Source organism: Mytilus californianus, unplaced genomic scaffold, assembly GCF_021869535.1.
Source record: "Mytilus californianus isolate M0D057914Y unplaced genomic scaffold, xbMytCali1.0.p SCAF_13, whole genome shotgun sequence".
NCBI lineage: Eukaryota > Metazoa > Mollusca > Bivalvia > Mytilida > Mytilidae > Mytilus > Mytilus californianus.
This window is the reverse complement of record NW_026262615.1, coordinates 1,766,433-1,793,462: the sequence shown is the minus strand read 5'-3', so window position 1 is coordinate 1,793,462 and position 27,030 is coordinate 1,766,433. Positions and strand designations below refer to the sequence as shown.

General features: G+C 31.8%; 2 protein-coding genes across 2 annotated transcripts; both read right to left on the bottom strand.

The window, feature by feature from the left end:
- Window positions 1-1,415: 1,415 nt before the first annotated feature.
- LOC127723836 (scavenger receptor cysteine-rich type 1 protein M130-like) lies at window positions 1,416-6,769 on the bottom strand. Its single transcript, XM_052230558.1, has 3 exons — window positions 6,661-6,769; window positions 5,942-6,089; window positions 1,416-1,593 (listed from the first exon to the last, which is right to left on the bottom strand). Exons 1-3 carry the CDS (start codon window positions 6,767-6,769, stop codon window positions 1,416-1,418), a joined length of 435 nt encoding a protein of 144 aa, XP_052086518.1.
- A 9,968-nt stretch (window positions 6,770-16,737) lies between these two features.
- Window positions 16,738-26,789, bottom strand: LOC127723835 (neurotrypsin-like). Its single transcript, XM_052230557.1, has 3 exons — window positions 26,771-26,789; window positions 26,067-26,206; window positions 16,738-16,881 (listed from the first exon to the last, which is right to left on the bottom strand). Exons 1-3 carry the CDS (start codon window positions 26,787-26,789, stop codon window positions 16,738-16,740), a joined length of 303 nt encoding a protein of 100 aa, XP_052086517.1.
- Window positions 26,790-27,030: the final 241 nt, after the last annotated feature.

The window sequence follows — 27,030 nt, the reverse complement described above, 5'->3', positions numbered from 1 at the left end:
TTCTAAAAGGAAATAACTAACCACTACAAGAGGGGACGTCAGTTGAATGCTTAATGAATATAATGCCAAACCAGGCGACAAATAGATTGTTATTTCGAGTCAGGATAAAAGAACCAATTACCATACCAGTCAATTCTGAGATCTTTATTGCTAGAGAGGGGGGAAATCATGAGCTATTGTCCAGCCGGTATGCCATACTTGAACCAGTTGTTAAAGATGATAGAAACATTATGGTAGCGTGGACATAGGTCAATGCTTACAGTTATAAAGAACCAGTAAGAATAATATACTGTGATGGATACCCTGTCAAAATGAGAAAACAACTATCAGCTAGGGGAACTCCATCCGGTACATGATACAGAAGAAATCATAGACATAGACCAGGAAGAAATGAAGATGATCCGATATGGTACATCAACCAACCTCATCAACATTTTTTGACAGATCATGAAATTTAGGGAGCAATCAAAATTCAAGAGTCATGGGTTCAAAGCTGAGAAATGCGTAAAATCTGTGATGCAGTGTATGAGGTATTCAGAAGAGTAAGGTCAATATTCAGATGCTGCCTGCATTATTGGAAGAATGGTACGGAAGAAACTCAAAGAATCATATAAATGAAGTACAAAGGAAGAAATCAAGAAAATTATCAACGATTAACAAGGATGAAATTGAAGCACTTAAAACAGAATTTGACCAAAACATGAAGAACTTAGTATAAAGAACATCATGAAAGATTGGAGAAAATGGAAGAAAATACCGAGGACAAAGAAGAAAAAATAATAGAAAAAAAATCAAAAATGCATAGCAATGAACATGATGAAGATGACGTTAAAATTTAAAACTTTGTATTATAGAGAAGCATGAAACCGCAATTTTCAAATGATTAATTCGTATCTTTTTCATGTTCGATTAACACAATTTTAGTGTGATATGTGATATCCGTTAATATGAACATAACTTGTTATTGCTTTTTAAATATCATAATTAGTATTTCCTGGAGATATTTAGTCATTTATTTTGCGAGACAACAATTAGCAAAATGTATTCGTCCTCGTTCCTTTTCGGTAACATGTGATTCCATAAAAGTTTTTTTCATTTCATCGAAATTGATTTGCTTTATTAGATTTTATCATCGGTCAATTGTATGTTCTTTGTGTGCTTTGAAAGATGCAAGTCCTGTTATTCATAATACTAGTATGATAGCATTGTATATCACATTTAGCACACATATAAGGAGATGCGGTTTGATTTTTCAGACACCAACTGGCTAGGATCTAAACAACTACATGATTTGATATTGTTACTAGGTATACAATAACTTGAGATTTTCATAACATAGATATGTATTGTAACCTCTTTTATGAAAGATTTTATGCGGTATTAAAATCCTTTTCTTACAGTTATTTGAACATTATCTATATCATATTACCACAGTCAACACCGGCGTCCTCTGAGTGACTACAATCATGTTTGCCCCATCCTTTGTAGGAACAGGATCCAAGATCACTTTCTTTCCCAGAACATCGTACAGCATCTAACCAAATTGGACCAGAACGCTGCCCAAAATGGGCTTGTGAGTATACAGTAGGAGATCTGTAACAAGAGTATCTAGTATCTTAATACGTGTCCTAAAACGGTGTATCATAAACTGAACATGACAATGACAATGTCTTGTATTTATATAACTAAATCAGTTAGCAATGTTCTTTGCCACTATACACCAGAACAACAAGTGTCATCAATAAAAATTAGCCGTGTCTGAAGTATCGCAAAACACAAAAAATTCTTACGTGCAGTGATAATTTCATTCATTATATCTCGGAAAACGTAACAACGATCTACGAACAAAATTAACGAGTTATTTGTGTTTCTCTTTAAATGCCAATTGATATAATGGCAGTGATTCACTACATCGATGAATCGCTGAAATATGATAGGGTAGAGACCATAACATATTTATAATTGTGCATTTTCTTAGTAAATTAGTGGAACGTTGAACCAACTTATTTCCTCTTTTGAAAGCTCAATTGGTGTAGGTGTCTGTATTTCAATCATGCTGTCAATTCATGCCAAGAGAATAACCAAAATTTATCAAAGATACCAGGAAACTAACGCGCGTTTCGTCTACAATAAACTAGTTGCTGACGATCGAATAAAAAACGTTAATAGCCAAAAAGTACAAAGTTGAAGAGCATTGACTAACAATAAATATCGTGTGTCATATTCGCCCAACTATTTATAGAATACAATTCTGCTTAACATTGCCTAATATCTTTAACCGAAATAGCTATTTTGCAGTCAATATTTAATAAAATATTACTATAGTTATCAAAGTGACTATAATTTCAACCAAACCAGTAAAAAATAAGTGCATAATATCTCTTGTCCAAACTGCAGCATGAAAAGGAAGACAATCACTTCAGAGGTTTCATTTGGCATTTCTATTTTAATAAACAATAACCCAACTCAAACAATGATCTTAAAACAAGTAAAATTTATGTTATTCAAACTCAGCATTCAACTTTATTCACAAGTGCAAAGCATTAGCAGGTGTCTTCTTTTCCGTCCGCAATGTTTTGGGAAAGTTAAATCAAAAATTAGAATCATGATTGAAACTGTAAATACACGATAAGAATGGAACATAACATTTCTTCTTAATCATAGTATTCAAATTTCAAGGGGGTAGCAAAAATTGTTCCTTTATTGTGCTGTTGTGTATCATTCAAAAGTAATAAATGATATTTTAAAATCGAATTGTTCTTCCCATGTTTTAAAATTATTACTAAATGGAGTTTCAATAAAATATTATTAGACTTGTTTACTACAGTTTTTATGAAAGGCGCTTGGGGAATGGACGATCCCTTTTTCTAAAGATTTTTTATATATTTAGAAAATAATAATAGAGGGTCAATATCTTTAATCTACTGTTATTGTTATTTCGTATGGATACAAGTGCATCATATATAATGCCAATTTGCTTTTTTTTTTTGGCGACAAAAAAATATAAGTTTATTTTCTTATTAATTGAATACGTTTTTTCATACGACATGACACCACAGTGGAATAGTGTTATTTATGTGGCGACATACTGTAGATATAAATAACGTCCCCGAATAGTTTTCATTTTTTTCGTTACAGATTCAACTTTCACATAATATAACTGGTTGATTAGCAAGGTTACTAAGAACGTTTTTTGCACTAATCGATTCGTCCATCATTTTTGAATCGTTTATTTCTTTTTAATTGATTGATTCGTGTTTAACGCCGCTTTCAACACTATTGTGCCATTTCGTGGAAGTGAGTTTGTATTGGTTGAGGAAGCCAGAGTACCCTGAGCGTACCACCGACCTTCAATAGGATAACTGACAATCCGATTCAAGTTCGACTACTTAAGCCACTCGACCACCGAGGCCCAACAATTTATTATTTACTTTCTTTACGTGGACTAATTGTGGACTCTAAATGGATTAGATTTTCAATGTAAAATTACCTGCTGATTTTATGATTTTTCATATATATTCTTCGTATTTTTAGAGTATCATGCTGTAAATTTCCACATCTTGTTTTAAAAAAAAAAACAGTTACCCTCATTTTTCATTTATTTTCTTGTGTAATTGTACAAGCAAAATTCATATGGTCAGATCATATGTTTTCGTACGTCATATGAATTCGTACTATGCATGCTTTTTCAATTGAAATTGTGACGTCACAATGCATTCTTAATAGTACGAAAACCCATGAGACGAGGATATATGAAATTAAAAAAAATAATCTGTGGAGTTGTTAAATACATACACGTCGCCTTAATGAAAAATGACAAAATCGAAGAAATACTGTACAACTTACAATGTGTGGTGTCCAATCATACCACAAATAACCTTTGCATCATCTACATCAAATTTGTCATCACACACGGAACCCCACTGACTCTCATGATAAACGTTTACAGTTCCCTGTCCTGCATTGTTACCACCACTTAAATACACTCTAGCATCTATTTAAATGAAAGTAACTTTTGATTTCAAAATTAACCAAATATTTTAGCTAATTGTAACATTACCTGGTTTGAACAAGCATTTTACATAATAAATAAGTAAACAATAAGGAAGTTGTCGCCTACATATATAGTCACCATTGTAACCACCCAGTATAGATTATACTAGTGAAAAGATGGATCTTGGTTTTTCTGTGTCATTGTGTTGCTGTCCTATTGGTGTATACCTCGTGTCTCCTTTTATTTATATTCGATAATTTAATTATTGTCTGACTACAATCATCAGCTACAAATATCCCAAAAATGGTTTTATATGCATTGTTGGACATAATGAATTGATTGATTGTGTGTTATTTGCTATTATTACACATTAATAAAAAAATCAATTAAACAGATCACAAGCTTAAGAAAACAATGGTGGGTTGAACCTGGTTTTATGGCTAGTCAAACCTCCCGCTTACACGAAAGAGTCAAAATATCGACGAAAATACTCATTTAAATTGTTTTTGGACTGTGAGGTCAGTGATATCAATTTTAAAATGCATGATTCATGTCGGACATCCATATTACACTTCTTTGATCATTTCATGTATTCACTAACACTACTCTTGTTACAAGTAATACAGGAACATTAACTGTACTAAAGCACATGTGATGGTTTCAATGTAGCTCCAATTCTATCCTTAGTGTAATAGTTGTGTTCAACTGTAGCGTTATGTGCCCTTTTCCTACTGCTTTAGTTTGTATTCATGGTATTATAAATGATTCATATATGAGCCACTCTATGCGAAAAAGGTACTAACGGTATTTTTTAAAACTGTATGGTCACTGTAGTACTTTAAGCTTGTGGTAAAATACGGACTAATAAATTAAATTATTTCCAAAATGTAGCTTCGGAAAGTGTGTTTGGATCTTGAATAAGCTTCTGTTTAAGTGTATTAATATTAAAACTTAAACAAAAAGTTTTGATGTGTAAATAAACTGTAACATCACAGTGACCCTAAATGTTGACTACGCCAACGCCGTAGAGGCTGACGCCATTTTTCTACATTCTGTCGTCGGCGTTGGTGTCGTCAGCCTCTGCGTAAGACATATTATTCTTTTGCACATATATTTTACTCACCACAATCTAGGGAAACATCTTCACTGTGTGAACAATCAGTTTGACCCCATCCGGGATATTTACAGTTAATAATATCACTTTCAGAGCCATCACATGATAAGTCGTCAATCCATATTTTACCTAAGCCTTCATTATAATGGGAGGAGCCATACAGACGGTAGTTCCTTCAAATCATAAATGGAATTATTGTCCAACAATTAATTTTTTAATATTTACACCTTAGTTTCATGCTCACTCTTTAAATGGACAAATGCGTCTCCAATTAGATTTAGTTTTTTCAATATCTCTTTATATTCAAAATGAGCAAAATTTGAGTAGAGGGTATATAAATTACGCATCATTACACTATTGTAAGATATGAAAGACTAAGATTGTGTATAACTATTGTCTTTGGAAGGTAGTTGAATCAACATCTTATTCACATTACTCTTACAGAAGGCATTTACAGAGTTCTTCTGGAGCCCGGATTAGATTCATGATATAATAGGTGTTCAGTATTTGATGAGGTTTTGTTAAGCATTTAGCAAACGCAGTTATATAATCTTTTTAATTTGGTGAACTGTCATAAGCAATATGCAAATGAAGTATATGTATGTCTAAGTTAAAATGATGTTGCCTAGCTTGAGGGTCCTATCATCATTTTCTTAATAGAGTGTTCTGCTTGCAATACAAATACCTTGAAATTAGACGGAGTGCCGACAATTCTTTGTCAATTTATACTAGGACACAGATAAATGGTCTAAGTAATTTTAAAAAGACACGATTTTCATGTATATGACTAATTGTCTTTAAAGTGTCGTTCTTCTTTGACTATTCAAACTTACGAGTTATGATATCCTAACATACGACAAACAACAGCGGCTTCTTCTTGTCCAAACGAGTCATCACAAATTGTTCCCCATTCACCGCGGTACATTACTTCAACTCTTCCTCTAGACGGGGTTGGTCCATCTACTAATCGAACTCTGGTTTCTGTAAAATCATATTGAAAATGGAACAAAAGACCGTTAAACTATATACATATGTCCGATGTCTGTTCACGTAAATTTGAAATAGATATAGAACGTATTTTACATTACACAACAGGGTAAGCTTAAATTCGTAAATTTACGGAAGGCTAAACACATGCACCAGACTTAGCAACTGATTCCAAAGTTAAAGAACGATCCTTCGTTTTATGCCATGACTGTTTTTGTGTTACATTTACTATAGTTATTATGTTGATTGTGTCTGTACAAGGGCTTCATTCTCGTAATTGTATTGACAGAACGAACCACGGGAGAGGGGGTTTCTGTTCCAATAAAAAGGTTAACAGAGACAAACCACTGGTATGAATCACTTTATTGTGACGACTCAAACATTTCGATATTGATACATTTCTTTGAATGACAATTTTAGATAAAAAAAACTAAAAACATTCCCCATTTCCATTCTCAATTTTAACTATGATTTCGTTTGAAACATCTAGGACAGCAACTAATACGAATGACATATGAAATTTATAACTTGCAGACAGGTGATTTAGATAAATAAAAAAACTCACGGCACTGCACAACGACGTCCTTTCTATGATTACAGCTGCTTGATCCCCATCCTCTAAATTTACAGTCCGATATATCATGCTCTGTACCATCACATGCTAAAGCATCCATCGATATGTTTAATGTACTCAATCCAAAGTTTACATTATTATAAACGACTGGGTGACTACAAATAAAAACGAAGCTGAAGATATTGAAGAGTTATTCAAATACACTTTAGATCACAAATATGATCAGCAAGTCAAGATCTACTGACAATCAAATTTTGCTGATATAGTTAGTAGACTGTCACTCTTTATAGGAGTTATTGACCTTAAATGAGGATTTTTAAACCCTCTTTTGTGTTTTGAGCAAAATTTAAAGAAGATAGAGAGAAAATATACAGACTAAATGATCAGCAATACAAAATCAACAAAACAGAGATTTTTGTCAGGAATTCTATTCTCGTTTATGATGTCGGAGAGTGTCCTTTGTTGAATATGCACATAGACCAAGGTGAACGACACAGGCTTTTTAGAGCCTGTAGTTTATAATTGCACATAAATTCATAAAATCAAACTGTTATTCGGGTGAATGATTACAGTTAAAGAAACCTTTACAATAATTTTGAAATATTTCATAATTTTTGATATGGCAAAAATGATTCAATTTATATCTGTAAACGGGACATGTCACTTATACATGCATTCCTCATAACTTTGGTTTTGGTTTTTGTGTCCTTTTTATTCATCTCCCAAATATCTAACATTACTGTCCGAAGTTACAATTTTAAACAAGTCACTTAAAGCATTTACAATCTGGTTAATGAATGTTCAGAACTACCATATCATGTTGTAGAAACCTCAAAGTATAGCTGTGATGATTTTTTTCTAAAAGATTTAAAGACCTTTAAAAATATACCATTGGTGTGTAATAAATTCATGGAAAACTGGCCCTACCTCTTGTGGTTTTGTACTTTTATATACATTCGTAATAACCAGTATTTTATGGGGTTTTTTTTTGTAAAATGTTTCGATTAAAATCTGATAATATTTTCATTATATCGCAATTTTGTAAGTAAATTCATATATATTATTTTAAAAGTTGTATCATAGCTAATAATTGCGGCATACCATTATTATTGCGTCTTCTCATATTTGAAATAAATAAATGGAATAAAATGTTCCGTGAGGAAATTTAATGCTTTTGAAGTGTTGATGTTGTTTTTACACAATTAGTTGAAATGATTAAAACTGGATATTTGCGCTATCTGAACATATGATATGAAATTTAACACAAATTGATATTAACTTCGCTTGTTACTAAAATGCGCCGTAAAACTATTTTTTATGTGCTGTCAGAAATCGGATCAAGATCAAAATTCGATCAGGAATGAATGATAATAAAAATGATAATTGGCATGCATTTTGTTAACACCAAAAGGGTCAGTCGTCTTGAGATTGATCATTATACGATACTTTATTGACTTCATTGTTCACGACCTCACAGAAGCTTCAAGACGAGGAACGAGGACGAGGTGATAAGTGCTTAATTTCTTACGATTTTATATATCAAAATGTTAGACTCAAAAGCATTAATCTAAAAGGCACAGAAGTTGACATGTGTAAGAAACATAAGTTGGAGCCTCTTTATACTAAATACCGTTTAGGCGGTTTTTTTTATTACGGAAAATTACACGCATGACGTCCCACCGAAAGTGCCGTTTTGCAGGAATTCGAACGCTTTAACGTCGCACCAATAGTTAAATCACTTGAAACTGCATCGGATGCCCTTAAGTATATATTGTAATGTATATTTCTATGGTCGGATGCTAATCCAATTCATGAGGAGGATGAGCATTGTTATCAATGTTACAGTACCTATTTCGACACACAATTTATAAATTGAGAAAACTTTGTAGTAGATACATGCATTATGTCTGGTACTAACCACCAAGACTGATAGAGAAGATTTTATTTCTTTTATTTTTGTTTTAAATCTTTTAACAATAAAATGTTTGCCAATAAAAATATTATAAAGAGCTGCGCAATGAGCGCCTTATACGTCCGTCGCTTTTTCAACGAATAAAGTTCCATAACTCCAAAATGTCATATATAATTTGTAAAACAATAAAGGGAGCTTATATTAATAATTATAAACCAGTCTTTAAACTTTCATGAAAACTGCTCAAAGCTTTTTTGAGTCATTGTCAGATCAAACCTGCCAGACAGACATGTACACCTTACAATCATTCCTTGCACAAAATACAGCTGATATATTTTTCATAGAAGCTGACAAACAGAACAAACAACAAAACTTAAAATTGACTAAGGAACCATGGACAGAAGGAGTTGTTGTGTAGCTCATACGCAGACAAGTCGACGGGGCCTTAATTACCTCATTGCATATTGACACGATAAGATACTTGCTTGAATAACCATGCAACAGTTGGAAACTTAGTGACAAAATATTACCTCCCCTGTAAATATTGAAAACTAGATCCTCTCAATGTTTTTTGTCCCATTTATGCAAGGACGCTAACAATTATGGATTAACGGGAAAACGTTCTGGTAAAAAGTAAAAATAGAAATAAGTTGAAATAAAAACAAAACTTCCATTCAATGTTATCATTTCCCTCCTTAAGTAGCAAACAACGAGTACAGCAGGCTATAGAAGCTTGATGTAAACTTGGTTTAAAATGTTGCTATGCGAATAAGTTCTTGGAGTACCAACTTCAGTTTATTTTTGTACTGGCTGTATAACTTTCTGGAACATGCTAATTCTCCGAATATATATAAAGCTAGATCAGAGAACGTCAGGGAAAAAATTCCAAAAGAATCGATTAATATGCAGTAAAGATTGGCACTTTTGAAAGTAGATTACTAAGCAAATTCAAACGGACCTTATCTGGATGTAAACATTGAATGTATTCGAATAGATCGAGAAGACCGCAAATACATGTACAAAAATCGAGACGACCTTTTCTTAAAATTGTATAAAAAATAGTAGAAAGATACCTACTTTATAAAAATAGTTATCTTTAATTTCTTAACCAGCACAGACAGACTTTTAAATTTTTATATTCATAAAAAAACAATATTACTCTATTGAATGTACATGTGGCAAGAGCAGGCCGGTGTGCTTGATAACGTAGGTGTGAAAAAATAAGTATACTTTGGGAAATTGTAACATGCTACGGACTTCGTGGAACACCTCGAAAATTGGTGACACGAAAGATCTTTAGATTTTATATGTTCATGATTTTTTCAAATTTTTATATCAATATGCAGCAAAGATTTGGCCTTTTTTAAATTTCAGTTTCACAAGCTTCTAAAAAAAAAGTAAAATCACAAAAATACTGAACTCCGAGGAAAATTCAATCGGAAAGTCCCTAATCACATGGCAAAATCAAATGACAAAACACATCAAACGAATGGACAACAACTGTCATATTCCTGACTTGGTACAGGCATTTTCAAATGAAGAAAATGGTGGATTGAACCTGGTTTTATAGCGCTAAACCTCTCACTTGTACGACAGTCTTATCAAATTCCGTTATATTTACAACGATGCGTGAACAAAACAGACATTATAAATAAAATAGTCAAAATATGGGTACAGCAGTCATCACTAATGCAAGTATCTGGATAAAAACTGAACATAAAACATCTTGTTTTTGCATGTATATTTCTAATAACACAGTTTAACAATTATTTTATTTAAAATAAACAAATTTTATTTGGAAATAACTTTTGATCAGTATCGTCACCGGCATTGTTTTATTATTGACTTTCTCGACCCTATCATAAGAAGAGTGAACTTTCTTTTGTTTTTGTTCACTGGATATCCCACTGGGAAAAAAACTTAATCGATTTTAAGTCTTAAATGTACTCGACTGATTTTTAACCGCATCCAAACAAGTTAGGTTTGTACGTAACATGTCTTTGATCACCACAAGTTAGCGCAAATACCTGCACTTTTGAAGCTTAAACATATAGATTCATATTTCAGGGTTGGTTTGTTGATATTAAGTGTTGTTAATAGTTGCAAAAACTGGTCTTTTCTTAATTCTAACAGTTTGAGGTGATTTTGTTATCTGTTCATTTATTAATAATTATCTTAAGAAAAATCAAGGAAATAGATAATGGATAAAGTGTTTGCATACTCATCAAAAACGCTACAATGAATACTGCGCAAGAATCAAAATACAAAATGACAAAAATTTCATATTTTATTTTGATAAGGTAATTATTACAAGACACACAGACAATACTGCATTGCTTAGGAAATTCTTTTTGACTTAGTGAACCGGTACTTTACTCAAAACCGGTACATTTAGAAAAAAAAATGTTTTACTTTGTATGGCTTTTTAGATCTAAGCTAATTTTCTACCTTTTGAGTTTTAAATTTCAAATAAACTGACACTATGTTGTCTTGACATGTTTATTTTTAAAAAGTAATAAAACAAAAATACTGAAGTCCAAGGAAATTTCAAAACAGGAAGTCCCTTATCAAATGGTAAATTCTCAAACACATCAAACGAATGTAAAACAACTGTCATATTCTTATAAATCCATATAACTTGTATCATTCTGAAGAGCATACAGATTGTCATTAAAGAGATTAATTGAATATTTCAGAAGAGTTTGGTTTGAATTAAAATTCCTTTGTATATTTTGTTACAATACTAACAAAACCGTCTTAATTATAAGCTTTATCCTAAAGACTGTTGATCATTACTTTTTTAACTGATGTAAAAATGCAATATCTTTCAGAAATATCGTTTTCCTTTTAAAAATCGATGTATATTTCATTACCTAGTTAAAAATCCAAGCGTCCTACAGACAACTATGGCATCTTTTGTGTCAAAACCATCACTACAAACAGTTCCCCATTTTCCTGCATGATACACTTCTAGCCTTCCCTTTGACGGAATAGGGCCTCCAACGAGTCTTACAGGGGTTGCTAGGAAAATATTGTACAAATAATTAAAAATAAATAAACTGGTTCTTTGTATATAAAGTAGTTGTTAAATCATGATTACATTCACGGTGCTACACGGTCGAAACTTAAATTTTTACATTGTCTTGTTCATGCTTTTTTCAGAGTGTTAATGACGTCGTTGCACTAAATCCATTGGATGTTGGATGTGTACTGATCGATATTTAATTTTTAGATACATGATTTTTTTCTTAGTTTTTATTGTCTTTGAAATAGCTACCAGTAACTGTAGTTACTCCATATATGTACTGTGTGTGTTTTCTTGTTTCGAGGGATGTATAAATACCCTGCCACGTCTGGTCTGTGTTTTTGTCAGATGTTCTTCTGCTTTGTATCGATCTGATGACTTAAGACATTTTCAACTCATTTTATATTTTATTCTTGTAGTATACTGTTACATTACTATCCCAGGTTGTGGACGGTTAAGTATAATCCGTACTGGAGTCAGTACCCTTTTATGACGATTTTTACATATTATTTATTATCTTGTTCACTATAATGGATATAATGGCGTATTAAATTATAAGCCTGGTACCTTTGATAATTAATTATCGTCTTCAAACATGTTTGAACCCGCCACATTCTGTATGTACTTGTCTCAAGTCAGGTACCTGTAGTTCAGTTGTTGTTGTTGGTTCATGTCTGACATATCTGTTTTTCCGTAAATTGCTTTGCTATAAATTAGGCCGTTTGTTGTCTTATTTGAATTAATTAATAGCTTTCATGTTGCAGTCTTTTATGGGTTTTTATCATTGTTGAAGATCGTATATCTGCCTATAGTTGCTTACATCCAATTCATTTAAACTTTGGTGGATAATTTTTTATTGGCAATCATACCACATCTCCTTATTTTTATATAGTTTCCGAAGTAAATAGTTGTTCTTGAATGTTGATTTAAAAAACAAGTAAAATGGTAAATGAATTGTATTTCAAGCAAGCAATTGTACAAAAGAATAACTACGATTATTGTGATTCAGATGCCCGATTTTATGCATAAAAGTTATCTTTATAATGCTAACTCTTACTTTTTGATTGATATCTTCTATGACTTCAGACAGTTATGATGTCTATCAAAAATGTATTTTATTTATTATAACCTTGACCTTAGGCCTAGCGCTTTCAAAGTCAAAACGATATTTCTTTTCTTAAATGTATACTTTCAAGAGACTTTCAAGAGCCTGTGTAGCGCACCTACATTTTCAGTAATTATCACGTTATTGTAAAAAAAACTTCATTAACGACCAATAACTATAGAGAGTTAACTAACAATTTATATCTTATGTGTAGATCTTGTCCTGTTGTTTTATGTTTGCTATATAAAGTTTTTATCTATCTATTATGGTTTTTACGAAAATAGTATGATCATTTTTACCGTTTAAAGTTTCTATCTATCCATTATAGTGATCAATATAATAAACAGTATGTAAAAGTCGTCATAAAAGGGTACTGACTCTAGTACGGATTAGACTTACTATTTCAGTCACGTGAACTAACGTGTAAATCTTATCTCGCTGATATATTTTTGTCACTATTTAAAGTTTCTGTCTATCCATTATAGTTTTCAAATAATAGGCAAATATAAAAAATGGTTAAATTTGTAATTAAGGGCAATAATTCCTGTAAGAAGTGACACCGAAAATCTGACATGGCAAAAATGTTTAGTATGATGACTGTCCATTAGCATAAAAAAATCCAGACGAATTCTTTAAGGTGTTACTGCTTTAATATGACACTAAGGAGAATTGGAATGATTGCAAAGAGACAACTTTCCCCAAGTTTCTAAATAAAACGTGGGTGTTAACATCTATAGTTTGGTCTTCAACACTCAGCAAAACACAAAGTGCATAATAAGCTATCGAAGGATAGATATGACGAAACGCTAAACAACTCAAGCGAGAAATTAAATGGCCTGATTTATAACAAAACATTTAACGAAAAAATAACATGACAAAAACGAACCAACGGCAGTAACTGCATAACAGGCTTGGGATAGCCACATTTAGAATGTTAAATTGCCAAGCAGGGTTAAACATGTCTTTGAGCGTTCAATCCTCTCTTAACCTATACCGTTTGACTCAGCTATATCGGATATCAAAACTATATTTGTGAAACATATCTATTCAGCAACACAAACATCAGTATACTTTATTTTTTATTTTTAAAAGAATGATGCTTTAGGACATACAAATGTCCACTTGAAAATCCAAACCTGGGGCTAAAACATGTTTATAAGTGTCCAACCCATCTCGTTCACCTTGGTCAATGCTGTACACGCACAACATGAAATCCGTTAGAGTATCATTATTTAATAGAGACCAGATGACTAAGAAATTAACAACTATAGGTCACCGTTCGGCCTTCAACAATGAGTTAACCCATACAGCATAGTCAGCTATAAAAGGCCCCGAAATTTATAAAATGAGTGTTTAGATGATAACCTTCAAGAATAAGTTTACTCAATAGATCAATCAGTTCAAATGGATTGTATCTAAATGTACGTGTCCTATAAACAATATTCCAACATAAATTAGGATGTGATATAATGTTGTTAATAAGAATTTAACAGGTACAACCAAACTTCCAAACCAAACTTTGAGTATCTATAGAATAATTAGGTAAAAGTTTTAAATAAACTATATCCTGATTAAATAGTTAACCAGTTACATAGATAACATTCAATTGTATCTAAACTGCACACAGATACGGACAAAGCTTACTAGTAAAAAATATACGGACCGTAAGAAAAAGAAAATTAACAATAAGGAACGATTTTTTTTCTCTTTATTTTCTCGTAAAGCTTTTCCCATGCTAATATGAATTTTCCAAATCTAGAAACGGACAACTATTGCTGTTGAAATTTGAAATAAGTTCCTTTGGTAAATTTCCACAATGTAATGGGAAATGATTATTAAAGAAAAAAATATCCTTAGTGAACGGTTAGTACTACTGAATTTATCAACCAAATTGAAATTAGATAAATCTTTACCGGTTTTTTTCAAAACTGTGATTTCATACAATACAGGAACAAGTCCGTTATTAAATGGGCACAATAGGTGACCATATGGATACATATAAACTGTTGAATTACTTCACTGCCGAAACGTACACAAAGATTGCCAAGGAAAATTGTCAAGATTGCTTGAAAGTGAAGTGCCGAGTGTCAAAAATTCATAACTCTCAACATAATGGAAAGAGCCATCAGTAACACGACAGAAAGAATTATTGACACTCCAAAATAAAAATAAGTATTCTTTAATTTGAGAAAGGAAACTAGTTAAACAGTTAGAGAGATAAATACTAATAGCCGTAAATGATGTTAATATACTGTTCATACAAATTTATAATATTAAAAATTTAATGTTAAAAATGTGTTAAATTGACTGACCAACAATGTAAAAAATATTTACAAAAACATTGTTAAGACATGTTTTAAATGTTTAGAATATGTTATGAAAATACATAAATAATTAAAAATGACTACAGTTAAGACAAAATCAGACACGGGTATTACTTAATGTTAAGAAAAAATAATTCAAGTTCAAACAAAAAACTGGTCTTTCAGGAACTGTGACTGGCAAGTACTGTAACAATATCTTGACACATGCTTATCGAGGATGATCCCAAAAAACAATAAGTGCCAGAAATGTGTATTAAAACTCACCACACGAAATTCCGACATCTTCATCATGTCTGCAGTTTGTTTTTCCCCATCCAGGAAAGGTACATTGGTTGATATCTGTTTCGTTACCTTTGCATACGAGATGATCCATCAATAATTTGCCATGAGCTTTACCAAAATAGCCATCTCCATGAATAGTTGGTTTTCTGTATATTTATATATATATACAAGTCTAAATTGAAAACAACGTTCAAACCTATGATTGCGTTGGATAAAAACCGCAATTTTTTTACTTGTGCATGCATAACAAATTTCTTGGTAAAGGGGTCTAAATACAGCACAAACAACATTTTCCTAAAAACCAAAAGTGAAAAAGTATATTTTAACAAAACGCATTTGACTAGCAGGTCGAACAACGGATGTTCTTAAACCCTGCTGACTGCCATGGCGATTGCCAAATTAATTGATTACCAGATGAAACAAAATAGGTCTTTATCTTTAATCTTTATATATATATGTACATAACTACTCTAAATATCAGCACAACAATGTTAAATCTGCAAATTTGCGGAAGCAAGTTTTTGTTCTTCCCTCGACGGGGTTCGAACTCATGCTATTTGGATATCGAGACAACACCGCCTGCACTGTGTCCAGCACTTTAGACCACTCGGCCACCTAGATTGAACCAAAAAATTCAGCTTTTGGTGGCCTAGTGTTACCTTTTATTTGACATTATGTATATTTGCCTATTAAAAGTTGTCAACACATATCATCGTAACCTGTTTCTTGCACTAACTAATAAAAAAACCTCAGAAAAATGCCCGCATTAGCTATTAATATTATTAGGTCAGTTATATATAAAAAAAGAATATGTGGTAAGAGTGCCAATAAGACAACTCTCCATCCAAGTCACAATGTATAAACAATAAATAGTTATAGGTCAAAGTATGGCCTTCAACACGGAGCCTTGGCTCACACCGAACAGCAAGCTATAAAGGGCCCTAAAATGAATAATGCAAAACAATTCAAACCAACGGTCTAATCTATATACAAACGTTAAACGAGAAACACTAATGAACCACATCAACAAACGACAACCACTGAACAACAGGCTCCTGACTTATGACAGGTGCAGAAAATGCAGCGGGGTTAAACGTTTTAACGGTCTCCAACCTTCATCCTAACCTGAGACAGTAGTGTAACATTACAACATAAAAAGACACACGTTAAAATATCAATTGAAATGGCTTAACTCGATCAAAAAGACATTTAAACAAAAACAAGTAAGATACACTGAATGAATGAGTTTTATCTATGACACAACATCAATACAATAGTAATAAAAGAGATATATGCCTGTAAGCATTTTTGCCATTGGCAGAAATAATTTATCAAATCTAAAAGAAAATTACACCCTCATTGTTAATAATTTATCTTAACAACAACAAGCCATCACTGGTATTATGTACTTCAAGAAAACTTACGTATTATTAAATCCTAACATTTGGCATATAACTTTGGCAGCAGTTACATCAAAACTATTTCCACATATGCTTCCCCATTCACCGTCATGTTTTACCTCGATTCGTCCCTCTCCAGAAAATGTACCATTTGTTAATCGTACCTCCGTAACATCTAGAGCAATGTAAATTGTCGGAAATAATTTCCTTTCACGTTACAAAATAGCTTTTGATTGCGAAAAGTACTAGTATACAATATGATAAGCAGAGTATTGTAAACATATTGATCGTGCCATCCTTGTTTTTCTTAACCAAGACACAGTTTTGTATACTAGTATCCAATTAGGGATTCTTTGGAGTCAAGCACAAGTGACGAGTTTTGTGAAGACGAAACGTAGTTTGCCAAATTATAAGCCTTGTTATTTATTTGACTTCAATTTGGAATCAGTAACAACATATTACTAAACTATTACCTATTTGTCAATTTTTAATTCGTATGTCAGAAATCCATATTTTAATTGATATGGCCATATTTTATAATATAAAAAAACTGAAAATAAGTTTTTATAAATTGAATACGTTCGACGCGATTTTTTTTTAATTTACTTTCATCAAGAAACACTTAAATAGGAAAAATACCAAAAGAGACCTAAAGATAATAGCCAAATTATATAGTATTGAAAGAAAATAACACTTTATAAATGACGTGCATCCGGTGTGCTTTTCTGGGTTTACCTTCGTCAGGATAAACTGTTATCACAGAGAGATGTCTCGCCTTTTTGTAATTTTGATAATGCAAATGTTGAAATTAAAATAGTAATACTTTAACATGTAAGTTATGCAAATATGCAAAGTCGATGAACCATGACTGAAGGTACATGGCTAAACAATCTCCATGGAATGAGATGTGCCAATACTAATACAACTGCATACCAAATACCATTGACTTATTATAAGTCGTTCCCTTTAAACAAACCTAAACACAAACATTAACTTGTAAACTATGTAAACGTTTCAAATTCAATGAACCATGATCAGGGGTGGGGCTGTATAATCTCCATGGAAACGATACTTGCAAATGCCAATAAATTTGCATACCAAATATCATTGACTTAACATTAGCAGTTCATCTTAAACTGATCTAATCACAAACTAATACATGTAAACTAAGCACAAGTTTCAAAGTAAATAGACCATGACTGAGGGGACGGGGCCAAATATTCTCCATGGAAATGAGATGTGATAATGCTTATACAACTGAACACCAATTAACATTGGCCTACCACTAATGGTTCCCCTTGAACTGACCTAATCACAAACTAATACATGTTAACTTATCAAAATTTTCAAAGTCTATAGACCATGACTAAGGAGGCGGAGCCAAATAATCTTCATGGAAATGAGATATGCCAATGCTTATACAACTGCATACCAAATATCATTGACCTACCACTAGTGGTTCACCATGAACTAGACCTAATTACAAACTAATACATGTAAACAATGAAAAGTTTCAAAGTCAATAGACCTTGACTGAGGGGGGCGGGGCCAAAAAATCTCCATGGTAATGAGATGTGCCAATGCTAATACAACTGCATACCAAATATCATTGACCTACCACTAGTGGTTCACCATGAACTAGACCTAATCACAAACTAATACATTGTTGATGCCGCCGCCGTCGCCGCCGCCGCCGCCGACGCCGGAAACAGCATACCTATGTCTCGCTTTTTGACTCCGTCAAGGCGAGACAAAAACTCAAACCCAATTAAAAGTATGGCAAGCCGTTTTTATATTTATTCACTTTCAAGATATCTTATTAAGTTAAATAAGATATCTTTATCATTAAATAAAATATCTTATAAATGAATTGAGATATCTTGATAATTAAATAAGATATCTTATTAAACTGGTTATAAAGATTTCTTATTTAACATATAAGATATCTTATTTAGTTAATAAGATATCTTATTTAGTTTAAAAGATATCTTATTAAGTTTATAAGATAAACTATATAAGATATCTTTTATATAGTTCCTTATAAAGATATCTTATAAACTTAATAAGATATCTTTTAAACTTAATAAGATATCTTATTAACTAAATAAGATATCTTCTCTTCCTTTCTTTTTAAGACTTGAAATAAAGTATCCCTTTATGTTGGAAAAAAGATTGACCAATCATAAAATCAATAGCAATTCAGATCAAGATTGCTAATTTGTATCTGTATCTGTATTATATATAGAATCTGCCAGTGTAGGCACACCTCCAATGGAGTAGAACAAAAAAATAAGTGTCTTTTACCACTCACTAGACAATAATATATCAATAAAAATGACTTCTGTTTCGCCACCGTTATGTAAAATTAATATTTAATTTCACAATAAAGAGAGAAAATTATCTTTCATTTTAATTCGCATGCACCCATATAATAACCAAAATTTCTAATTGGTTAACAACGGTCTATGTGCATTTCCACGGAGGTTGTAAATGATCATTTCACGATAAACGAAAGAAAACAAAGCAATTCCTTGCTCCCTAGCAATATGAATGAAATTTGTTAAATGTGCTTCAAGCAGGAAAAATTGCAATGATATGAAAATAACAGTTTACTACCAGCAGAGAAAATTTTAATATCAAAAAGAGTTAATTAAAATTGTTTATTGTTTTGTAGATTCTTATTTAATATATGAAATATATACAAGATATCTTATTCAGTCTATCAGATATCTTATTTAATATATAAGATATCTTATTTGATATATTAGATATCTTATTTAATATATAAGATATCTTATTTAATATATAAGATATCTTATTTAATATATAAGATATCTTATTTAATAATTAAGATATCTTATTTAATAAATGAGATATCTTATTTAATATATGAGATATCTTATTTTAAATATAAGATATCTTATTTAATATATAAGATATCTTATTTAATATATAAGATACCTTATTTAATAATTAAGATATCTTATTTAATAATTAAGATATCTTATTTAATAAATGAGATATCTTATTTAATAATTAAGATATCTTAATTACTGTAAAAGATATTTTATTTAAAATGAAATATATCTATACAAGTCTCACTTAAAATGTATTGCCAATCTAGAAATAAGAATTGACGAAATTATTATCAAGAATTAAAATATTTTATGAAATTCCAGTTGTTTTTTATTTGGTTTTTTTTTTTGGGGGGGGGGGGGGGGGGGGATTTCTTTGATAAATTCAAAATGTTCTTCCTTTCAGAATTCGGTAGCCAGAAATAGTAACAGGAATGAGACTTAGTTCACAAACTGACATGATACAAAAACTAGGGGATTCAAATTCTTTAAAGCAGTCACTTGTGCTGGCATGGTCATATTTGATCTACATTTTTATGAACATACTTTATATACTTTTAACCATATCTCTCTTTTATTCTATCCAAATATGACAAAAAACGTTTTGTAAGCTTACGGTGATTATATTTTGATGGTGTTTTTCCTTGATTATCACTTGCATCAAAGTCAACAGATTTTATATAAAGTAACTGGATTTTTTTTTTAGATAATATGTCATATTTCAAATAGCTTGAAAAAAAACCAAATCACAAAAATACCGAACTCCGAGGAAAATTCAAAACGGAAAGTCCCTAATCAAATGACAAAATCAAAAGCTCAAACACATCAAACATAAACTATACAAGAGAGCTCAAGAACCATACTTTAGGACGCCAAAAAATGTTTTTTATTCTGAATGCAAAATTTAATATACACTTTTTGAAACAGCTAACGTGTCTGTAGCGCGATTAATCTCAAGGCCAAGAATTAATTCAGGTCGCAGTTTGTCATTTCTAATACACCCATATGCTTTCTGGATATTAACATCTCGAATATTTATTAATAGCCGACTCTTCTCAACTGCCATTTTGAAAGTGCGATCACATGATCTATTTACTGCCTCGTAGTTCAAGAGGGAGCGTTCATTGTTGAATGTATTTAATAATGCTATTTTAAATAAGATATCTTATATAGTAAATAAGATATCTAATAAACTAAATAAGATATCTTATTAACTAAATAAGATATCTTATTAACTAAATAAGATATCTGATAAATCAATCATATAAGATATCTTGTATAACTAATAAGATATCTTATATAGTTAATAAGATATCTTATAAAGTAAATGAGATATCTTATATACTTTTAAAGATATCTTATAAACTATACAAGATATCTCATAAAGTATTTGTTTAAAAGATATCTTTAAAAAGATATAAGATATCTTATAAACTATACAAGATATCTTTAAAAGTTAATAAGATATCTTATAAAATAAATAAGATATCTTATTAGATTCAAATTAAATGAGATATCTTATAAACATTAGAAGATATCTTATATACTTTATAAAATATCTTATTTACTTTATAAGATATCTTGAAATTGAATAAATATAAAAACGGCTTGCCATATAAAAGTACTACACAACTCAAGAACAATTAATGAATACGATTTAAGTAAAAGTCAGAACAATGACCTATAATAGAAATTAACGAGAGATAATTGTTAAAAGCTTGAACATTTAATCAAACATATTTGTTAAACCAAATTGTGCCACATTTTGCTTATAAAATTGGCCCAAAACAGTCGATGCTCATAGCGGTAAATATTACATGTTAGTATTCTTAAAATGACAGGTTGGAAAAAATTATGCGAAGAGAAACTGCAACCGAAGATTGGACAATTAGGCAGTGTACGTCTTTGTGCCATAGGGTGATTTTCTGGCCTTCGGGGTTGATTCATTGTATTTTCAGCCTTATGACGGGACGAGGAACTTAAGAAAATGCTTTTAATTCTCAGCCAAGGCATTTGTGATGATAATGATACCTCGTACAGACCTATAGCAGGCTCGGCTTGTTCTGTAGGATAAAAAGATCCTGAGTCGGTATGGTCAATATAAGCGATGGGCTTACAGGAAGGGGTCGAATTAAATAGTTTTTTGCCTTAGGCTCATACAACTATCGATAACTAAGGATGCATGCAGGTAACATGGACCCTTAGCGTTCGTATGAGCTATCATATACCCATATGACATGGCCCGCTGGGGTAAAAAGATCCTGGGTCGGTATTGTCAATATTAGCGGCTGGTTACTCGATATAGGGGTAAGGGTTAATGCATTACGATCGTACAACTAACGGTAACTAATGATGAAGGCAGGTAGCTGGGACCCTAAGCTTTGTAATGAGCCATAACATACTCCTCTGGCATGCCCGGATGATGCTCGAGGAATATTATACCCCTTATGGATTATTGCCTATAGGGTGGTTTTCTGGATTTGGGGTTGGTTCATCGTGTTTTCCTGCCTTAAGATGGGACGTGGAAGGCTTTTGATAATTAGCCAAGGCCTTTGCGATGATATTTGCAATTTGTATGGACCTATAGCAAGCTCGACTAAGTCCGTAGGGTAAAAAAGTCCTGGGTCGGTATGGTCATTATTAGCGGTTGGATACCCGACCGATCTACCGATAATAGTTTTTGTTATTAAAGATTCAGATGAAAGGTTGGGGAAGCCTTAAGGTTAATTTAAAGTAAAAAAAATGACCGTGCATTTACCGAAAGAATGAGGTTAACCTTAAGCTATGTTTAAGGCAATATATTTTTTTATATTTCAGTTGAGGTATTATTTAACCCTAAGGTTTATTGAAGGTTAATTTATAGTTGAGCCTTCAGATCGAAGGTTGACCTTGAGAGTTCCTGATGAAGGTAAATCCAGGTAAACTCAAATTGCGACAGTAAAAATACCGACTGACGTCCGTAAAGATTCAAATACAATAAAGATTTCTTTTAAATCAACTGGTTTGGTTCTTGGCTTTTAATGATTTGGTTTTTAGCATATATATCACATACCCTTGGTAATTAAAGAATCCTATCAACGAGTTTTCTGAAATGATCTTTGTATCCTAGTTTCAGTTTTTGCAAAACGTTTATAATTCGGAAACTGCGATAAGTTAACATTTTAGCTCCCTTTCAAATGTGTGTACTCTCTTTTTAATATGTTGAAAGTTGACCTTCAGCGGTCCTGATGAAGGTAAATCCAGGTAAACCCAATTTACGACACTAAAAATACCAACTGACGTCCGTAAAGATACAAATACAATAAAGTTTTCTTTTAAATCAACTAGTTTGGTTTTTGGCTTTCAATGATCCGGTTTTTAGCATATATTTCACATAACCTTGGTAATTTAAGAATCCTATCAACGAGTTTTCTGAAATGATCTTTATACCCTAGTTTCAGTTTTTGCAAAACGTTTATAACTCGGAAACTGCGATAAGTTCACATTTTAGCTCCCGTTCAAATGTGTGTACTCTCTTTTCAATATGTTTAAATATACATTGCAATTAAAGATGTACTTAGGTGAGGTTTAGGAATTTGTGTCAGATGTTCGGACTCCTTGGTTTTTTCCTTCAATACAGGGTAAAATATTTTGCCCCATGACATCCATTTTTCTTTCTTTTTCTTTTTTTCATATAAGACTTCAATAGCTCATAAAAGGTCATTTATCAAATTTAAGCAGATTCTAGATTTCTTTTCTTTCGATTTGAGACCCAATAATACCAATGCAAATATAAGGTAAAAGTCCGAGTCAGCATTTTCCCGCCATATTTTAAAAATCAAATATATCGAAAAGGAGCTCCATAACCTATCAATACTTTTAGCTTATTTTGTTCCTTAACTAATGTTCTTCCAACTTAAAGTATCAATTTTGAATTCTAGTTTTTTTTTAAATTTCACCTAAGTACATCCTGAAGTCAATTCATGTAGATCGTTTTGCGTTCTTACCACAGTTTACACTGATATCTTCCTTGTGTTTACAATTATGGTGTGACCATCCTGAAAATAAACAACCTGTAAGATCTGTTTCCTCGCCGTTGCATTCTAAGTCATCCATCCAAATCCGTCCGGTACCTGGTGTACCTCTCCTAAATATCGGGTGCCTGTAATAACAAAATATATAGCTTTATATTTGTTTTTAATCGGCAAGCGTTAGACTGATAAATTTACCATATAATTATCCAGTCAATATTAAGTTTAACATCCTTCTTTCTCTGCTGCTTCAACACCTTTTAAGGGGATCAATATCACATTTTGTGACAATACTTATCTATATAATCATTTCTTTGAGAGTCAGTTTGTCTCCGATGGGATTTAAAATTTACCTACCCGTTATGCTGCACTTCAAAATATTTTATCAGATACAAAAAATCATGTTCACAAATTAAATGAAATTTTGATAAATATAGGGGTTGGGGGTTTATATCTATTTTATTGATGTATTGTAAAAATTTATAATTAGAGAAAACGGAACTTTTGAACGCATAGTTGAGTGTTTAATGTATTGGCTGGAATCATTTTCGATATTGATATAAGGTTAAGTGATATCTGTAATGTTATCTTGTACTGTTATAAATCACAGTTAATAGATATGTATCATAGTAAAACGCCGCTGGATCAATACTTGATAAAACATTTGCTTAATCATGTTATTATAATATGCTCTTATCGAATGCAAGATTAAAAAAATGATGCTTTAACTTCTTGATATGTTAAGTTTCTATTTTAGTAGGTGTGTAGAAATGGAGAATATGGATATAGTCTCCAACCACTTATCTTTCTTTTGAATGGGCTAAAGATACTAAAGAAAGAGAAACAAGATCATTAGTGTATCATTTAACAACTGTTCAATAGCAATTGAAACTGCACATTATGTTTCAGAACTTGTCATGTGTGGAATCGGATGAAATTATGAACCACATATTGCAAGATAATTATAAATGAATCATTTAACCACTTTTTTTAAATCAGAAGAGCCCAATTGTCCATCAAAATCATATTAGAAAAAGAACAGAAGCATCATGACCGAACAAAAACAAAAGAACGAAAAGACAAACGCAAAACTACAAAGTTCTACCAAAGAAAACTAAGGATTAAAAACCAAACATCCTACATTAATAAACCAGGAGTGAACTCGTGAGCTCAAGAAGCGAGGCTCAATTAACTTTTTCGTCGTATATTATGCAGACGTTATGGATGCAAATAATTTTCCGTAGAATAATCTTAAACGTGCTTTCATCTATGTACCTTATTGTCATTCCTTACATCGCTTCCAGTTAAAACTTTATATCAAAGTTATCAACTGTTCAGCCGACGACAAAGGTAATAACTAAGCAATCCAAAACTTGTTTAACTCTACAAAGAAGTTTTCTAGATTACGGGAGAAAATCTAGGACAACCACTGAAGTTTGCGGTTATCTTGTAAAAGGAGTAAGAGGAATAGAACAAATCAAATGGATAGTCAAACTCATAAGTCAAAACGAAATGACAATGCCATGACAAATTTCGAAAAATAACCAAAAGAAAAACAACAATCTACAAAAAAGCCGCATAGAAAAATTAAGGCTGAGTGAAACGAACCCCACCAACAAATGGGGTATGATCTCAGGTGCTCCAGAAGGGTAAGTAAATCTTTCTCCACATTACATCGTACTGCTCGTGTGAGTACAAAATCGGCGATAAGTCTAATTCAGTGGCGCCACATTCAAGGAAAAGAGGACATAATTGTGTTATCGACAATTGGATCATATCCGTCGTTATACATGTAAGTTTTGACTTACGCCAAGCTACCTGTAGACACTCGTGAAATTGTGAGTTAACAGTTGAAAGTTTTCATTTACATGAAAACAGCATGATACTCTCTAAACATCTGATATACGATTTAATTTGATGTTAAAAGAATGTGGTGTTGATTAAAGATCTTAAATAGTCTTTGCTCAATATACGTAGAGCTTTGTGTTTAAACAAGGACAAATGTAAGCAGTATTTGACTCAAAATATATTTTCTGATTTTTACAACTTTTCCATATAGAAATGTAATTGAAATGTCGTCTACAACAAAATGAATATAGAGTTTGTAATGACTATTTACAAATTTAAATATTCCTTACAAGCACAATTAAAGCTATGAAAGGAAACACAAAGAGATCAATTGTTAAACCAGCGATAAATATTATCCTGTACTAAGTAACATTAGTTTTACATGTTTTATGTAGGGATTCCGTCTCATTGAATTATAATTCTAATATAGTACAACCTGTATAAATGTCACGAAAAGATGCAGACATGGCATAATACCCTTCTGATGAGGTCTTTTAAGTTAAAGATGCAATATTACGATAAGTTTTGATTTTACTGTTTATTGAAATATTGATAGTTTTTTTTTGGTAGATTGTATATTCTTGCTAACAAGCCTATGCATATACGGGTTCAAGTTAGTGTTGGTACTTACAGTACTTCTAATCCTATCATTCGGCAAACGACTCTAGCATCGTTTTGATCAAATTTGTCATCGCATATTGTACCCCACTGTCCACTATGATACACTTCAACTCTCCCTTGTAGTCGGTTTTTACCTCCTCGGAGTTGTATCGGAGCTGAAAAGGTACAAAATTATACTGATAACATTTTACTCATTTGAATTATCAACAATATATGTTACAATTTATCAAGATGTTCTTTCTGGTCGAAATTAGCAGTTTAATTTGAAAGGGACGAGGATAAGATAACCTGTTTCCATACAAATTCAAATTTGCGTTTACTGATGATTGTTTTGTATTTAGAACGCGCGTTTGGTGGACGAATTATACGCCTATTATTGTTGATGAGTTATTTTTTTATGGAAAGCAAGGCTGGCATCGTACTACCCTGGCGGAATAACCTTGGTAGAAAAACCCTGGCTTTTCTCGTGCTGACGAACGGACAAATATTAGGCAAAATGAATTTGTAAGCTTATTTTCACAATGACTAATTAAGACATTGTAGTTTCTTAAAAGTATTGATAAATATATACGTTTTATAGAGGAAAAAAAGTTGAAAGTCGTTTTCGAAGTAAAACAATAATGTCTTCCTTTTTCCCCAACAATTCTATATTTTTTTGTTTTGCACTTTTTTGGATACATTGTGTATTTCTTTGCTTTGTTTATCCAATTGTTTTTTACTGGTAACAATGTCTGGCATAGTTTATACTTACTGTGTTGTATTGTATAGTCTATTTGGAAGAGTCCAAAAAATACCTACAAAATATAGAAAAAAAAAACCAATAAGGTATAATTTACACTTGATATATTCTATCAATTGGACAAGCTATTGTTTAATGAGATCAGGAAGTATGTAAACTAAAATCATTTACTAGAAGTAACTGAATTTTATTTAGCTACTTATGTTTAATTGTCCATTAAAGCCCATTCCCTACCGTAGT

What these genes read in the sequence shown, in the direction of transcription:
- LOC127723836 (XM_052230558.1), bottom strand. Translation starts at nt 6,769, where the DNA reads ATGGATGCTTTAGCATGTGATGGTACAGAGCATGATATATCGGACTGT. An exon ending in GGACGTCGTTGTGCAGTGCC is followed by an intron (nt 6,090 to 6,660) that starts GTGAGTTTTTTT and finishes ATGATTTTACAG; the next exon opens with AAACCAGAGTTCGATTAGTA. An exon ending in ATGTTAGGATATCATAACTC is followed by an intron (nt 1,594 to 5,941) that starts GTAAGTTTGAAT and finishes CTCTTGTTACAG; the next exon opens with ATCTCCTACTGTATACTCAC.
- LOC127723835 (XM_052230557.1), bottom strand. An exon ending in GCCGAATGATAGGATTAGAA is followed by an intron (nt 16,882 to 26,066) that starts GTACTGTAAGTA and finishes GATGTTACGGAG; the next exon opens with GTACGATTAACAAATGGTAC.